Raw genomic sequence first — 18,899 nt, 5'->3', positions numbered from 1 at the left:
AAAATACTCCTTTATTTATTTTGTTGTCATCTTCTCTACACAAATTGTGTAATGTAATGTTATGGAATGTGTTGCTGTTGTTGTTCTTATGTGCAGTTTTTAAATAATAATTATTGTGATTACATCATTGAATTAGACTTTTAGTTTTTCTTTCTTTCTTTCTTTTTGAGATGGCATTAACCTAAGTGGTATATTTATCTATTTACATTTATTTATTGTTATGTGTGTAAAACATCTGCTTATTTCTTAGTCAATAAGCTAACTTAAATAATAAATACTTCTTTAAAGTGTCTCATGAAAAGATTCCTTGCTGAGTTCTTAAAGTTGCATTAAAAGCAATTTACAAACAACATCGCCATTTCATATATAAACAATTATTTATTGCATGATACAAACTTCGCTTATAAAAATACAACAAAAATGAATGAACTATCTATTAACATTCATACCATTACATGCACACAAATAAAACAATAACAACGGCAACAACACAAAAATACAAATATAATAAGAATTTACTGTGGTTTTATCAAATTTATCATACTTTATTTACCACCTTGTATAATATAGTAAACTTCTACAATGGCATATAACAGAAAACTATTGTGTTTGAATGATGTTGCAAACATGCCTCTAGGTGTCAAGTCCTAGAAAAAATTAACAAACAAAAAAATACTGTGTGCACCTTTGAGAACCTGCATTAATGAATACAATATTTTTTTTTACAAATAAATAAATTATTTATTACAAATGTATTAGCTATTATCCTAGTGTTATTCTCTATTTTAATCCACATTTCTCCCGCAGACCTCAACTCCTGATCACATGACACAGCGAGGACTTCACAGGACATTGCGTCACTTCCTCATTGTGCCACTGACGTGTCTGATCGAGAGTTCAGTGGTGATTCTGACGGCAGGTACAGACGGCAGCACTTCGCATATTATCTCTCCTCAAGCATATGGGAACTTTAGAACACTTATTCATTTTATTCACAGGTTTTCATAACCATTTGTGTCTTTGTTTGTTCTGTTCCTCTTAGTATTGGGTTCAATCGTGATTGGCAAAGATGCTGGACTTCTTCGCCATCTTCAGCAAGGGGGGGATCGTGTTGTGGTGTTTTCAGGGGGCCGCGGTCACTGAATCCTTCACCGGGCCTGTCAACGCTCTCATCCGCTCAGTCATCCTCCAGGTAAGAGGCCGTGGACAGCCTTCTGGGGATTTACACCACGGGATTACAGTTATTCCCGTTAAATCAGCAACACTAGGGCATAAACGCCTGTCATGTGTGCCAGCAGACACATGGCTTTAGTTTAGGATATTATAGTAACTATGTTTGTGGTATCGAGTATAATACCCCACTCACCCTGCCCACTACCTTTTTCAACTGTTGTCTCCTGGCCGGCGCTACAGAGCACTGAGCACCAGAACATACACATATATATATATATATATTTGTTCTATTGTGTATTTCTATATATACTTTATTTTCTATTCACGTTTTATTTGTATTCTAATTTTTTAATTTTTTTATTTATTATTATTATCTCTGTCTTGTTGCCGTGTTGTTTGTGCACTGGACGTTTCTGTCACCAAGACAAATTCCTTGTATGTGTAAGCATACATGGTAATAAAGCTCATTCTGATTCTAACAGCATAAATACTGGCAGAGACATAGTGAAATAGTGCATGCACCAGCCTTTGCAGAGACATTTATAATAAATAAATATTATAATAATATTAAATTTAATAATTATGCCTTATATAATAATAGTTATTACAAATAATAATAATGCTAAAATATTTTTATTAAAAGAGAATTCATTTTTCTAAGCTTATTGCTGACACAAAATATTATTTCTTCCAACTAAAAGAAAAAAAATTAAAAGTTAAGTTTCAGAGAAGGTGCAGTTACCATGTAAAAAGATAAATTCATGTGAATTTATATATGCTGTATGTTAGTGTAAAACAATCTATGAAAAGGCTTATGCGAGCAGTCAAGTCAATTTTATTTTTATAGCGCTTTTCACAACACGCATTGTTTCAAAGTAGCTTTACAGAAATTTATGCTGTAACTGAAATAAAGCTGTAATGTCTTAAAGTCCTCATTGTGCGGTTTAAATGAAAAACACGATTGAAGGTCATGCCTTAAAATTATTTGTCTTTAGGCCCCAGTGAGCAAGCCAAAGGCGACTGTTGCAAGGAACACAAAACTTCATATGGTAGTTTATGGAGAAAAATAACCTCGGGGGGAAACCAGGCTCACCGGGGGAGCCAGTGCACCCCTGGCTAAATGGCAAGAATATAATCCAATATCAGTTATCTATGTGTAATACAAGTAATGGTTTAAATTAGTAAACTGACTAGATGTTGGTGGGCAATGTTTAAAATTAAAGGATTGTGTATGAACTGTAAGATTAATGATTGAATGAGCAGTTTGTCCAGATGATTTCATTTTATTTGAAACAACCACAACAACCCTAATTAAACTTTCCTTCAAATTCAGATTGTAAGGTTTTTTTTCTCTGTGTTTGTGTGTTATTACCTATTTAAGATTTTCCAATCATTCTTTGCTTTCATACTTGCAGGAGAGGAGTGGGAATACCTCTTTCACCCACAATGCCCTCAGTCTTAAATACAAGCTGGATAATGAGTTTGAGCTTGTGTTTGTGGTAAGTGTTTTCTGATTCTTTAGTCATTGAACCACGAACCAGCTGTAACCATTTCAAGCAGACCCCATATCATTGCCGGGTTTAAGGGGGGGCTGGGTGGGCAATGCTCTCGTAGATTTTTTTTGCACCCCCCAGGAACTTCTGACGACTCCCAACCCCAGACCAACAATAAAACACAAACAAGGCGGTAGATACAACCAGTTGCCCACTCTAAAGATCAAAATGCCCCTCCCCCCAGAGATCACATCCTAGTACCACCCCTGCCCCATATGCCTGATCGCGTGGTTCTGATGCTTTAGGTGGGTTTTCAAAAGATCCTGACACTGACGTACGTGGACAAGTTCATAGATGATGTGCAGCTTTACTTCAGAGATCGTTACAAGAATGAATTGGAGCAGCGAGGTGCTCTGAAGTTTCTCCTCCATAATTATGAGTTTGGAGACGACTTCCACAGACTTCTGCGGTAAGCCTCCTCATAAGTTGTGAGCCATTTAAAGGTTGATTTCCCCAAAATGTAAAAGCACAATGTTTGTTTTAGCATCCTGATCAGTGGAGGATGGGGGAGTTTTCATGAAACATGTTGGAAAACGTATTTTTGCGATTCCATTTAGCCAATGCTAGTGGTGCAGAAATGACACACTTTACTTTTAAATATATAAATAGACCTATATGCATCGTAATAAAAGTGTTTGTGCATCTTTTATAGAGAGGCGGAGGAGAGCTGCAAAACAAAGGCCCCTGTCTCTATGAGGACTTTCAATGAGTCCCAGAAGTCCCAGAAAACTGTGAAGTCCATGATTGAAACAAAGGAGGGAGATAAAAGCAAGGTGCAAGGAGGCAAGAAAAGTAAAAATGCCAAAAAGGAAGGTGAGAAAGAAAAGGAGAATTCCTGGTACTTTCGGAGATTTGATTAAAGGGATAGTTCGAAGAATAGATTATTTACTCACTGTCATGTTGTTCCATGCAAACCAGTATGAATTTCTTTCCTACGTGGAACACAAAAGTAGATTTTAGGCGGAATGACAGCCTCAGTCATTATTCACTTTATTTATTGATTGATTTTGTTTCTTACCACTGTGGCAGCTGAATCAGGAGGGGCTCAAGCTAAAGTGCCCTCACAGGCTGCCTCAAAAAAGGCAGTGGAGAATGGAAACGAGGGCCTGACCCCAGAGGAGATTATTGAGAGGAACCGTGCCAAGTTCATCAGCAAGCAGCTGGGTGGAGGAAAAGTGGAAAAGACCAGGTATGAGACATTAGGAATAGTCTCAAAACAACTTTCATTGCAGATGAAGCCACAGTGTTAAAGGTATAGTTCACACAAAAATGCAAATTCTCTCATCATTTACTCATGGCATCACAGATGTGTATGACTTTCTTTCATCTGTTGAACTCAAATTAAGATTTTTAGAAGAATGTCTCAGCTGATTTGGTCCATACAATGCAAGTGAATGGGTGCCAGAGTTTTGAAGCTCCAAAAATCACATAATTCAGCATTAAAGTAATCCATATGACTCCAGTGGTTAAATCTACACCGTCAGAAGTAATATGATAGGTGTGGGTAAGAAACGCATCACTTTCGCATTCTTCTTGTGTTTTTGATGATTCACATTCTTCATGCATACAGGGCAGGGAGAAGAATTTCAAGCAAAAAAAGACTTAAATATTGATCTGTTTCTCACCCACACTTATCATATCACTTCACAAGACATGGGTTAAAACACAGGAGTCATATGGATTATTTTTATGATGCCTTTTTGGAGCTTCAAAGTTTTGGTACCCATTCACTTGCATTGTATGGACCAACAGAGCTGAAATTTTCTTCTAAAAATCATAATTTGTGTTCTGCAGATGAAAAAGTCATACACATCTGGGATGGCATGAGGGTGAGTAAATGTTGTGAGGATTTTCATTTTTGGGTGAACAATCAATTTAAGCTCACCTCAAGGGGCCTCAAAAGAATGTGGGTCCACAAGGTGGTGACACGAGAGTTCACGAAGAAGTGCTAGAAGTAGTAATCGCCACTAAACTTCAGGAGACGAAGGTGGAAACAACAAGAGTGGATGTTGCATGTCAAGAGCGTGTATGTGAGGATGTCGGGAGATACATTGCATTTGTATAACTCAAGTCTGAAGGAATTTAAAGACATCTCTGTGGGTCTAAACTCCTGAAGAGAAATAATTCAGTATCTCATAGCAGTCATAGAGTGCGTTCGTCACCACCTGTGTATGTGCGCACAGTCAGATGAAGTATATTTTGAAAGGCTAGCGTTTGACTCCCTCATGTCATTCCAATCGGTATGACTTTATTTTTCAGTGGAACACAAAATATCTCCGACTGTGTTCCAAGGCAGAAAGTAAAATGGGTTTGAAACGACATGAGGGTAAATGATGACGGAAGTTTAATTTTTGGGTGAACACTCCCTTTAATTGGCATGTTTATTGTTGTTGTTCACAGTAAGTCCCCTAAACCTCAGAAGACAAAGGGGAAGGCGAACCGTGTGTGGGATATGGGTGGAAAGAGCACTGGACCTCTGGACTACAGTGGAACCAATGGCAACAACTCCAGTGATGCACAAACCCAAGATAAGGATTCCCCTGAACCAGTAAGCAACAGATTGTTTCCAGCTTGTGCAAGTTCTTCATATTCTTCATAGTTGACATTAAGGATAACCTGATGGTCCTATCAGGTCATGTTGTCGTAAAGTAACAAAACCTCTTGTGTTTTCCTCCAGCTGATCCAGGTGGATTCAATGAAAGGTGACCTGCGAGGTGTTGATTATGAGTCCTCAGATGAAGAGGAGGAGGAGGAGCAGGAGCAGGAGGAGAGAGTTGTGGTGACAAACACTAACAAGAAAGGGTAACAGTTTTCTCTTTGTGTAATTGTATCCTCCAATAACTAAACGTTATCAGCTGAACTTGCTGTTGCTACATGTGTTTCCTAGTAATTATGGATATGGAGATGCTACATTGTGGGTTTTCATTGTGTGTTTTCTTTAGAGCTAAAAAAGGTGGGTTTGGGGGAATGTTTGGCATGCTGAAAGGCCTGGTGGGTTCTAAGAATCTGACTCAGGAGGACATGGAGCCAGTTTTAGACAAGATGAGGGACCATCTCATCGGTATGATCACTTGGACTCACTTTTTTTTTTTTTTGCACCATGTCACCTTATTTGAACCAGGGTTATATTAATAGTTTTCATATTTACACTTTTTTTTTCATTGTGTTTTGTTTTCAGTTTCTGTTTAGTTTTAGTGGTGCATAAATAGTTACAAATTTAATTTGTTTGTATTGTTTTTTGTTTTGTTTTTTTAGTTTCAATAAAGTCACGAAATTCACAAAATATTATGTGCTTGTGATGACGCTTTATCAAAAACTATCCATGCTCAAAATATTGCCATAAAATTAAGTTGTATTTGTCAAATTCACAACAACACAGCAGACTGCAGCACTTGTTGAAAGTGAAATGTGCTAAAAATGCCATTGCTACTACATTTAGAAGTAAATGTAATGTATTAAATCCGATGTATGTAACTCTTTCTGTGTTAAAATACATTCTTCTATCCTAGCTTAATATGCAGAGACAACTATTCATAAGCCATTAATAAGTTAATTTTCTCAAAAACTGTAAACATTGTAAAACATTTGAAAATAACAGTTTGTTTTGAGCGACCCACTTAGACCCACTCCAACAACGTTACTCAACCAATGGCATGAGTTGGGGGCGGGACTAACTCTTTGTTTGCCCAACGGCAGACGGGTGTATTCAGAAAGTTTATACTTGCAATTCTGTTTGGTGGCGATAGTGTCGCAGGAATTAAATACTTCAGCTTTAAATAATTTAAAAAAATGTTTACTGCTAGTTTGTGTTCATTAACAATAATAAACTTGAATTGAACTGTTCAAATTTTCTTTGTTTTTTAAAATGTATTTACAAGGGCTGCCAGTTGATTAAAAATGTTTATCTAATTACATGATGTAGGACTGAACGGTTTAAGCAAAAAATCTATTTGTTATTATTTTGAAAAATATTGCGATTTAATAAACATAAAAAACGTGTGATTGCTTTTATCAAAAATTAAGCCATGTTTTGACCATGCACTACTGCCGACCAGAAATACTGTTCTAGAAAGGGTATTCACACTTGAATCCTCTTTAAAAGAACGAAACTAAATAAATAAATAACTAAAACAGTGAAACAGAGGAAAAAACATCACAATCACATTGTATCTGCACATTACACCATTATTTGGTGCACTATTTATTTAATTAAATCACAGCCCTTGCGGTTTGATAATTGCACTGGGTCATACCGCTATTTCTACTTTATTTCGATTAATCATTCAGCCCTAACACGATGTGCCGGTTAATTAATTAAATTAATCGCATATCAATATTTACTGAGAGGCCCAAAAAATAAAGAATTTCGTACACAATAATTTAAATGATTATAAATATAATAATAAATATTATAATTCAAATACATTACATCATATACGACTCTATTAAAATGCTAATAAAAACAAAAAGAAGTGATTTGTAAATTCTATTCACCCTGTGCTATGTTTAAAACACAACAACAACACAGTATTTGATGTTTTACCTTGTAAATGTAAATGTTTTTTTAAAATATGCACTCGTTTCAAATCAGATGATTGCAAAACGCTCCAAAAAGTTGGGACAGTCATGTGTGTAACATCACCATTTCTTCTAATAACACTTAAGCGTAACACTGTTACACTGTGTGAACCATCCAAAAATCACAGTTTTTTTAAACTAGTTTTTAACGTAGCTGCCTGTTGCTCTCGTTGGTTTGACGAGGTGTGTTGCTTTTATAGCTGGAGCTGACTGCCCCCTACTGTCACATTTGCAAATATATCAAGCTTGAATTGCTTCGATAGTAGGAACATTCGTTATTACGGAATTTACGTCAGAATCAGGGGCATGATTAATTACATAAATTTTTTTTAACACATTATTTTTTATCATTAATCACACTACATTAATGTGTTAAATTGAAAGCCCTAGTATTTACTAGTCAGTATACTGTGTGTGACAGCCTAAATTCTAACTGGATGCAAATTAGATTTTGAACAGAAAGCTCTGGGCTCATCTTCAGGTGTAATACTGTTTTTCAGCCAAGAATGTAGCAGCTGAAATAGCCTCCCAGCTCTGTGACTCTGTGGCTAAAAAACTGGAAGGCAAAGTCATGGGCACTTTCACCAGTGAGTACAGTACACACCTGCTGAACAGACAGTCCAAACAAGAGCCTTCCCACAAACATGTGCATGTTTGTCTTGTGCCCTTTCTTTCTTGTAAATATTTCTGTGTTGTCCTCTCCAGCTGTGGCCTCTACAGTGAAGCAAGCTCTGCAGGAATCTCTGGTGCAGATTCTGCAGCCCAAGCGGCGTGTGGACATCTTGAGGGACGTTTTGGAGGCGCGTTCTCAGCACAAACCTTTTGTCATCACCTTCTGTGGCGTCAACGGTGTCGGGAAGTCCACAAACCTCGCCAAGGTGAAGACTTTGCCAAACCAACTGCTAAACACTTGGCCCAGTATTTCACTGAGCATATTGAATGGATCAAATGTATAAATAGAAATTAAAATATAGCTGCAAGCAGTGATAACGGACCCAAGCACCATGGGTCCATTTCCACCTGGTGGCTTTCGGAAAACAATGCAAGGTGGACACATGCATTCGGCATTTGACATTATTCTAAAAATTTTGAAGCAATTTGGGTAAAAATAAGAGGACTATTTTAAAGTCTGTTGTAAGAGCCACACTTCCTGTTGCCAGGTGGTGACGATTCATGTGATTTGCCCCAAGACTAAACATACATCCCAATTTTGATCTAAATCGAACATTGCACACAAGATATGAGACACTTCCTGTTTCCCATTTTTCGCCATTAATTTAATGCCTCGCCATGGCAACACTGATCTTTACATTAAAAATCTGTTCACAATTTAGCATCTTCAATGTCTTGGCATAGTGTTGTCTAAATGTGGTGACAGTGAATCCCCTAGGAGGAGTATTTAAAAGTTCAGAGACTGCAATATTATAGAAATCCAAAATGGCTGACTTCCTGTTGGGCAGAGCTAATAACTATAATTATGAAAGTTGTCCGGCTTGATGAGAACTATATATGTACAAATGTTGGTGGCTGTAGGTGAAAATGGCATTGCTACAGTGGCCGTCTTACTTGCCCATTTTAAAGGGGGTGCTACAGAGCACCCCCTGCAACTTTTTCCCAGCCCTAATGGTCGATGACTCTGATGTGTGTGCAAAATTTCATGACATTTTAAGCATGCCAAGTGCCTCAAAAACACCCAAATATAGGAAGAAAGGAATAATAACAATGCGTTACCATGGCAACAGCATTTAAGATATCAAATATTCCTTTACAATTTTACATCAGCAGTGTCTTGACATTATTCTATAGAATTTTGAAGCAATTCATGTAAACACAAGAGGGCTATTTCAAAGTCTTTTAAAAGTGCCATACGTCCTCAATCACACAATGCACACAGAAGATAAGGCACTTCCTGTTTTCCATTTTTCTCCATAAATCTATTGCTTCGCCATGGTGACACCGTTTAAAATATCAAAAACATGTTCGCAATTTACCATCTACAGTGTCTTGGCATGATGTTGCACAAATTTGGTGTCAGTCACGTGAATCCCCTAGGAGTATTTAAAAGTTTCAGTAAATCCAAAATGGCCGACTTCCTGTTGGGCGGAGGTAATGACTATAAGTTGTTCAGCTTTATGAGAACTATATAAGTACCAAGTTTGGTGACTGTATGTGAAAATGGGGGTGCTACAGAGCCCACCTCCACCCCCACTGGGCCCTAATAAAACAATGGTAATCCTAGCATTATTCTTTAAAAACTTAAAGGAATAGGAAGTTGTTTTATTGAACTTTTACTTCAACTTGGAACATTTGGTGCTGTCTGTGGAAAAGTGGTGAATTGTATTATAGTGATCAGAGTGGTAAAGTTGCTTGTGATTTTTTTTGTACAGATCTCTTATTGGCTGATTGAGAATGGCTTCACGGTGCTGATTGCCGCCTGTGACACGTTCCGAGCAGGTGCCGTGGAGCAGCTGAGGACTCATCAGCGTCGTCTGAACTCTTTGCACCCCCCTGAGAAGCACGGAGGATGCCCTGCTGTACAGCTCTATGAGAAGGGCTATGGCAAAGATGCTGCTGGGATCGCCATGGAAGCTATCGCTTTTGGTAACCACAAGCATCACATTCTTAAGAAACACTTGGTTTCCACAAGGGTTGTGCAAAACTACATAATACAATGACGACTACATACATACTGTAAATTATCTAAATGATTAGTCCACTAATCTGTCTTAAAGAATGTAATTAGGCTGGTTTCAGGTGCACCTGACCCCAATCAGACACCTTGCTTAGGGAGTTTACATAAATTGCATTCTTGCATTCAAAACCTAACTTAAAAGTTAAACTATATTTAACCTGACACGATGTATTAAAATGCAATGCTTATGGTGGAACGCTAAAAAAAACAGCGTGAGATATGACGCAATGGCCAGGGACGTCCATCTGCATGTGTATGGCTGTAACGGTAGCGCTTTATAGACGCAACTTCTCCAGTAGGTTTTTACTATGCAAACTGTCTAACAGCTAAAGCACAGACACTTATTAAAGCAAAAAATTAAGGCTGTTAATCGATTAAAACTTTTATTCAAATTAATTACATGATGTGCCAATTAATTAAATTAATCGCATCTCAGTATTTACAGAGAAAGGCCCCCAAAGAAAGGTAAATCAGAATATTAAATTAAAATAATTATAATATTTAAAAAAAATATTCAGATAATTAAAATACATTATACCATATACTGGTATAATGTGGCAACAGACAAGTTAAGCATTTAGACAACACAAAAAGTGGCTTCAAAGTCAGAATATTGGTCTCATTTACTAACAATGCTTGTGCAAGTATTTGTGCATTAAATCATTGGATGAACGTTTTCATGTAGAAATCATAATTCATCAATAAGTTTGCACAAAAATGGATTCTAAATTTATTTAAAAAAAAAGTTTTTATGCAAACACGTACGCTAAAATCACATACTCCACAAGGAGTCCTTATAAACATGGAATAAACTAAATGAAATCACAATATATATTTATATATTAGTGATTTAAAATATTTAATCGCGATTAATCGCATAATTTTTCGTACTTAATCGCAGTTAATCGTCTATTTTGAAAATGGTGAAATGTGACTATATATACTTCTTTTCCTGTCAAAATGCATTTATTTCCTTCATAGAAAAGAAGGAAATAAATCAGCATCTTTTGGTAATCAGCGTCTTTACTCGCTACCCAGCCACCCCCACCCCCCCCGACAATAATGTTTTATTAACATTTTCCAAACAAATTATTCCACAATAAAAAGACAGAAATGCACTAAAATTGCAACAATTCAATGAACATTAAACATTTTCCAAAGTCAGGTTGAGTATTCATTGCAATGGGCATTAAATCTGTTAAACTCTCATCCTCCACAATATTATCAATATTAATCTTGGCTATTGTGAAGTCACATTCATATGATTTGCGCCGTTTTGAACTCCACATAAATAGTGCTTGCAGAGAATGTCTTGTTTTGCTTTTAGCGCTAGCACTGCGCACGTAATTATACTTTATCCATATTGTCCGGTATAACAGAAGTGCAGCACGGCACCGGGTAATCACTGATGGTTTACTCCAGCGAGTCATGTGAATGCAGCTTTTCACAGGTCCCATCTGGGTTTGTTTTGTACAAAAAATGTGGTTAAGAGCTCCTTTTTCCATCACTTGATTGACACGGTATCACTGTTTTTAGTGGTTTATGGGTCAGTGTAATGACTCCGGACCCATTACAAAGATTCCGCCCTATTCCAACCAGTGTTCAGAACTCACACGGAGCTGACTGAAATGTCAAATCAGTCCGTGTATGTGTATATATATATATATATATATATATATATATATAATAGAGCTGTCAGAATTAAGGCATTAACGCATTCAATTAATATATGTATATTTGATATAAAATCTATAAAATTTATAGCCTTGTTGGACATATAGTCGACAATCATGACCCGTCCCTGGTTTCCACAAGAGTTTAACAGAAAGTACATTTGAATAAAATATCTGTCTCTATCTCTCTTCCCCTTTTCCTTCACTTCTGCAGCCCGTAACCAGGGCTTTGACGTGGTGTTGATAGATACGGCTGGTCGTATGCAGGATAACGCTCCTCTGATGACTGCACTGGCTAAGCTGATCGCAGTCAATACCCCGGATCTGGTTCTGTTTGTGGGAGAAGCACTCGTGGGCAATGAAGCTGTGGATCAGCTGGTAGGTTTTGCAAGACACAACACAAATGTAATACCAGATGTGCCAATAGATGGCACTGCTTCACAGTGTGGACTGCAGTTGTATCCAGGGTTGGGAGGGTTACTTTTGAAATGTATTCCACTACAGATTACAGAATACATGCTGTAAAATGTCATTTGTAACGTATTCTGTTAGATTACTCAAGGTCAGTAACGTATTCTAAATACTTTGGATTACTTCTTCAGCACTGGTAGATTTTTTCACTTGTTTTGACTATAAAAACTCTGCCAGTACAGTAAGACAAAATACACGTTAAAAATACATTCTCTGAAAAACCTAAATATCTTATGCAGTGTTGTTTCTAAAACAAGATAAATCAAATTGATCTTGTTTTAAGGATTTTTAGATATTTTTACAGGAAAACAATACAAAAATTATTATCAAGAATACAGTTTTTGCCCTAATATCAAAGGTCTTACTAGAAAAAAAGAAATTTATGATCCAACGTGAATTTTCTTAATAAAAAAATATGATCGTGCCTGGTAACGTGCATGTAAAATGGCTAGAAATAGAATTTTAGCTTAGCGTAAAGATGACAATTCACACAAGGTTTATTTCTATTTCTTCTGCTCCAAACTTACTTCAAACGTACTTCTCTGTCTGCTCGTATGAATGTAACACATCATAAGAAAGTGTTTCACCGCTGTTCAAATGCACTTTGGATCACATCATTTATATGTATAAATGTTTTCCATCTGAAAGGACTAAATATTAAATGAAACAAATGACAATAAAATGCAAAGTAATCTCTTCAGTAATCAAAATACTTTTTGAATGTAACTGTATTCTAACTACCAATGATTTAAACTGTAATTGTTGTGGAATACAGTTACTTATATTTTGTATTTTAAATACGTAATCCTGTTACATGTATTCCGTTACTCCCCAACCCTGGTTATATCAAGGATGATATTGCATAAAGGGATACCGGTAGTTTACCCAGAATTGAAAATTCTGTCATTAACTCACCCCCGTGTTGTTTCAGACCTGTATGTCTGTCTTCTGTGGAATACAAAAGACATGTCAGGCAGAAGGTTCTGTCTCAGTCACTAATTACTTTCCAGGCAAAGCAAAAAAGATGCAATGAAAGTGAATGGAGTCTTCTTCAAGCGGATGCTTGACTGCCTAGAAAGCCGAATCCTCCATTGGGCTGCATTGAAATCTCAAGGCTTTTTTTTTTTTGTGTCTTATTAGAGATATTGATACACTACAAATTATAGCTGTTTATTAACTCCATTGATTGTTTGCTGATATACTGTACAAACGGAAGTCCATCTCAGCAATCGCTATCAAACGACTAAAAATGTATTTTCCAGTAAGCTCAAACAACTGTTACTGGTCCATCCTGACAATGCCCTCTACACAGTGTTTCAACAGTGGTCTGGACCTGAAATCACAATTGAATAACTAGATAGGTAAAGTTTGTCAAGACAATCTTTGATGTTGGCTTGACAAAGTTTTGTTTGAAAGTTTAACCAGGTTTTAAAAGTTTTAAGTTTGATGGATATACAGACATTACTGTGACACCCTGTCTACACTGGACATGAGCGGTGCATTGTGCCATGTCAAAAGCAATGGAACCCATTATAATCAATGATGCTCTCTACTCTGGAAGCGTCTCTTTTGAGGGATTCTGGGAAAACCCTGATTTTGGAGGATTTTTGAATGTTGGCTTTGTCATATATTTAAACTGGTGGCCAAAAGTTTGGATTTTGGATTACAGATTTTGCTGTTTCGGAAGGAAATTGGTACTTTAATTCAACAAAGTGGCATTCAACTGATCACAAAGTATAGTCAGGACATTACTGATGTAAAAAACAGCACCATCACTATTTGAAAAAAGTCATTTTGATCAAATCTAGACAGGCCCCATTTCCAGCAGCCATCACTCCAACACCTTATCCTTGAGTAATCATGATAAATTGCTAATTTGGTACTAAAAAAATCACTTGCCATTATATCAAACACTGCTGAAAGCTATTTGGTTCGTTAAATGAAGCTTAACATTGTCTTTGTGTTTGTTTTGAGTTGCCACAGTATGCAATAGACTGGCATGTCTTAAGGTCAAAAATGGCAAAAAAAAAAAGAAACGGCTTTCACTAGAAACTCGTCAGTCAATCATTGTTTTGAGGAATGAAGGCTGTACATTGCTTGAAATTGCCAAAAAACTGAAGATTACACTACAGTCTTCAAAGACAAAGGACAACTGGCTCTAACAAGGACAGAAAGAGATGTGGAAAGCCAGATGTACAAATAAACAAGAGGATAAGTACATCAGAGTCTCTAGTTTGAGAAATAGACGCCTCACATGTCCTCAGCTGACAGCTTCATTGAATTCTACCCGCTCAACACCAGTTTCATGTACAACAGTAAAGAGAAGACTCAGGGGTGCAGGCCTTATGGGAAGAATTGCAAAGCCACTTTTGAAACAGAAAAACAAAATGAAAAGGTTAGAGTGGGCAAAGAAACACAGACATTGGACAACAGATAATTGGAAAAGAGTGTTATGGATCTTAACCCCATTGAGCTTTTGTGGGATCAGCTAGACTGTAAGGTGCGTGAGAAGTGCCCGACAAGACGTGCTACAGGAAGTGTGGGGTGAAATGTCATCTGAGTATCTGGACAAACTGACAGCTAGAATGTCAAGGATCTGCAAAACTGTCATTGCTGCACGTGGAGGATTTTTTTATGAGAACTCATTGAAGTAGTTTAAGAAGTTCTGAATATTTTTTTCAAATTGTAATAGTCATTTTTCATGTTATTAATGTCCTGACTATACATTGTGATCAGTTGAATGCCACTTTAGTGAATAAAAGTACCAATTTCTTTCCATAAGAGCAGAATCTGTACATTATTCTAAACTTTTGGCTGCCAGTGTATATTAGAATAATACAATATTAGTATTACTACTACTAATGTAAATTTGTATGATATATTATTGACATTTAATATTAGTATTAGTTTTATAACAACAAATATGATAAACACAATATTAGTATTACTATTAAATTAATATTAATAATTATATTCTAATAATATTAATACAAAGTAATAAACTGTGTTTTCTGCAATGTTGTAGGTTAAATTTAATCAAGCTTTGGCTGACCATTCCAAGACGGACAAGCCCAGACTCATTGATGGCATCGTTCTTACCAAGTTTGACACCATTGATGACAAGGTATGACTCCCAAAAAAATTTGTTACGTACACCTTTTTAAAAAAATTATTATTTACTTTTAAAATATATATTTGTAGGCTCAACAATTTCAACCTTATCAAATTAAAGATTATTTAAAATGTTCTGTGAAGTTGAACTGGATCACAGCGATGGAGTGAATGTCTCTAGAGATTTAGTGAAGTACTATAACGGGTCAAATCAAAGGTCACCTCTTCTGGTTTAGGGCTGGCTAAGAAAAACTGGTCATTGAAATGTTTAATTATGTTCCCATTAGGTTGGTGCTGCCATCTCCATGACCTACATAACAGGTCAGCCCATTGTGTTTGTTGGCACAGGGCAGACGTACAGCGATCTGCGCAGCCTCAATGCCAGGGCTGTGGTCAGTGCGCTCATGAAGGCCTGAGCCGTACACACGCCGATCTACACAACAGAGCTTCTAAAGACCTGCTTCTGGGCCATTGAGCAACTTACATGGTTTTGCTGCAAACTAGACATCAGACCTTGTGACCCACTGTGCTTAACTTCAATGCAGACATGCCTGTGTGTTGAAATTATTGGTGTTTTTTTTACAGGTTTAACTGAAATTCAGTTCATGACCTCTCATATTAAAGGGATAGCTCATCAAAAAATGAAAATTCTGTGATCATTTACTCACCCTCATGTTGTTCAAACCCATATCACCCTCTTCTTCCATAGACCACAAAAGTTGGCACAATGTTAGACTATGTCACCATTCACTATCATTGCATTTTTTTCCCCCTTACAATAAAAGGGAATGGTGACTGAGGCTAACACTCTACTTAACATTAAACTTTGTGTTCCACAGAAGAAAGTCATCCATTTAGAATGGCATGAAGGTGAGGAAATAACACATTTTTTTTTTTTTTTTTTGGGTGAACTATCCCTTTAAGTGTTCTCTTACTCCCTATCCAAGCAAACAAAGGGATTCAAACGGTATACGACAGATGTAATATATTGTAAATGTATTTTGTCTACTTTTAATTTGATAAATGCTGGTAAAAAGTTTCAGAAGATGGCCTACAACCCACAGTCTTGTTTTCCTGAATTCACTACCAGAGTGCCTCAGCTCAGTCCCATGATCCATTGCTCCCATAACAGGGGCTCTGTAATATTCCACACCGAATGTCAGTCGTACTTTGAAACACTTGTAGTTTCGTTTTGCTCAAGACTTAATTCCCAAAACAATACTCTATAAACACTGCCTTTTCCTCATTCCTACTTCACAATATCTTGCTTTCTTTTTTGACTCAGGCTTTACATGTCAGTGGATATGAAGGGTATTAAAAGATTTGCCGCTTGAAGTGTGAAGGGCGAGGTCTGCTTGCCTAGATATCAGACTGTTGTTGAAAGCGCTTACACAGTGTGTGATAATTGGCACCTTGGCAAACAGACAGGTTGCTTTGTTCCTCCCCCTGTATGACATCATAAACCCCTCTCAGCTCATCACGTGTATGGCAGTCTGGATTTTTTAAAAGGCCAAACATTACTGTATACCAAACTTTATGATGCCCTGCAAGTTATGCATTTTTATCCATTAGTGGCTGTTCAGTTGTTGTTTTTGTTTTTTCAACCTTCCTATTATTTTAGAACAAAATCAGGTCTTATTTTATCTTATATTATTTGCGCTAGCACAATGGCAAAACTGGAGAGCTGCATCAAGAAGATTTGTTGTACTTTGAGAATGTGTAATATTTCTTAAATAAAGCTGCTATTTAATCCTGTAATGCCTTGTCATGTTTAATACTAATAGTATATAACAGCATTTCCTATGACTTATGAGCCAGTTCTTGTACCGAATCAGTAAAAAAAAGCCTCCTATCTCTGGGATTTAACCATACAGGGCCTTAAAAAACGGGCAAAAAACAACACATGCTTTAAAACGTCCACCATTGTGCCTGTACCAAAGCAACTCAAAATAACTTGCTTAAATGACTGGCATCCTGTTGCTCTGACCCCCATCATCAGCAAATGCTTTGAGATACTAATCAGAGATTACATCTGTTCTGTGCTGCCCACCTCACTGGACCCATTGCAGTTTGCATACCGCAACAACCGCTCCACTGATGATGCCATTGCATCTACACTACACACTGCTCTCTCCCACCTGGAAAAAAGGAACACATGTGAGAATGCTGTTTGTAGACTACAGCTCAGCATTCAACACCATAGTGCCCTCCAAGCTAGATGAGAAACTCCGGGCTCTGGGCTTAAACAGCTCGCTGTGCAGCTGGATCCTGGACTTCCTGTCAAGCAGACGCCAGGTGGTTAGAATGGGCAGCAACATCTCCACATCACTGACCCTCAACACTGAAGCCCCGCAGGGCTGTGTTCTCAGCCCACTACTGTATTCCTTGTACACACATGACTGTGTGGCAACACATAGCTCCAATGCCATCATTAAGTTTGCTGATGACACGACGGTGGTAGGTCTGATCACTGACAATGATGAAACAGCCTACAGAGAGGAGGTGCACACTCTGACACACTGGTGTCAGGAGCACAACCTCTCCCTCAATGTCAGCAAGACCAAGGAGCTTGTGGTGGACTTCAGGAGAAGAGAAAGAGAACACAGCCCAATCACCATCAATGGAGCACCAGTGGAGAGAGTCAGCAGCTTCAAGTTCCTGGGTGTCCACATCACAGAGGAACTCACATGGTCCGTCCACACTGAAGTCGTTGTGAAGAAGGCTCACCAGCGCCTCTTCTTCCTGAGACGGCTGAGGAAGTTTGGAATGAACCACCACATCCTCACATGGTTCTACACCGGCACTGTAAAGAGCATCCTGACTGGCTGCATCACTGCCTGGTACGGCAACAGCACCACCCTCAACCGCAAAGCCCTGCAAAGGGTGGTGCGAACAGCCAGACACATCATCGGAGGTGAGCTTCCCTCAATCCAGGAGATCTACACCAGGATGAGATAAGCTCGGAGAATCATCAGAGACTCCAGCCACCCTAGCCATGGGCTGCTATCACTGCTACCATCAGGCAGGCAGTATCGCAGCATCAGGACCCGCACCAGCCGACTTTATGACAGCTTCTTTCCCCAGGCAATCAGATTTTTGAACTCTTGATTGCTCACAATACATATATCAGCACCGCACTTTATTAGTCTCAGACTGGACTCACATTTTATACTTCACTTAATAACAGTATGTATTTTTATTGTATACAGTCTTATTTTGTGTATATTGTATATTATTAGGTGTATATTGTATATTGTGTTGTGTAACAGATGTGTAAACTGTGTTATGTGTAAATCAGATATTTATTGTAATTGTCATACTGCTATGTTGCTTGGAACTTCACCCAAGACTTTCACCCACTGTTGCACTTGTGTATATGGTTGAGTGACAATAAAAGGATTTGATTTGATTTGACAGTACTCTGCACTAAGGGGTGGGTGAAATACCAATTGCAGTGTTGCCAGATCTCGCAAGAGAAACAAGTGGCCTGGTCTGGAAAAACAAGCTCAAAATAAGCCACTTGCCTCAACAAAATAAGCAATTACATTTTTTCCTTTGTGGTGGATTTATCAGCATAAAAATCATAAGCGTACAGTTAATTAACAGTTAAGTATAATTTTAAAGATCTGCTGCTCAGTCGAAACCCGA

At 37.6% G+C, this 18,899-nt stretch overlaps 1 protein-coding gene and 1 pseudogene across 1 annotated transcript; both read left to right on the top strand.

Annotated features, from left to right (window-relative positions):
• LOC127416711 (liver carboxylesterase 1-like) overlaps positions 1 to 914 on the top strand; it is a 29,520-nt pseudogene extending 28,606 nt beyond the window's left edge.
• Positions 823 to 17,009, top strand: LOC127416952 (signal recognition particle receptor subunit alpha-like). Its single transcript, XM_051656581.1, has 15 exons — positions 823 to 919; positions 1,043 to 1,192; positions 2,589 to 2,672; positions 2,972 to 3,135; positions 3,379 to 3,539; positions 3,756 to 3,915; positions 5,127 to 5,274; positions 5,404 to 5,528; positions 5,669 to 5,787; positions 7,805 to 7,891; positions 8,010 to 8,182; positions 9,692 to 9,905; positions 11,884 to 12,047; positions 15,166 to 15,264; positions 15,539 to 17,009. The coding sequence occupies exons 2-15, from the start codon at positions 1,070 to 1,072 to the stop codon at positions 15,665 to 15,667; spliced, it is 1,950 nt and encodes a 649-aa protein (XP_051512541.1). The 5' UTR covers positions 823 to 919; positions 1,043 to 1,069; the 3' UTR covers positions 15,668 to 17,009.
• The last annotated feature ends 1,890 nt before the right edge of the window (positions 17,010 to 18,899 follow it).

Source organism: Myxocyprinus asiaticus, chromosome 26, assembly GCF_019703515.2.
Source record: "Myxocyprinus asiaticus isolate MX2 ecotype Aquarium Trade chromosome 26, UBuf_Myxa_2, whole genome shotgun sequence".
In the NCBI taxonomy this organism is placed as follows: Eukaryota; Metazoa; Chordata; class Actinopteri; order Cypriniformes; family Catostomidae; genus Myxocyprinus; species Myxocyprinus asiaticus.
This window is presented reverse-complemented; position numbering and strand designations above follow the sequence as displayed.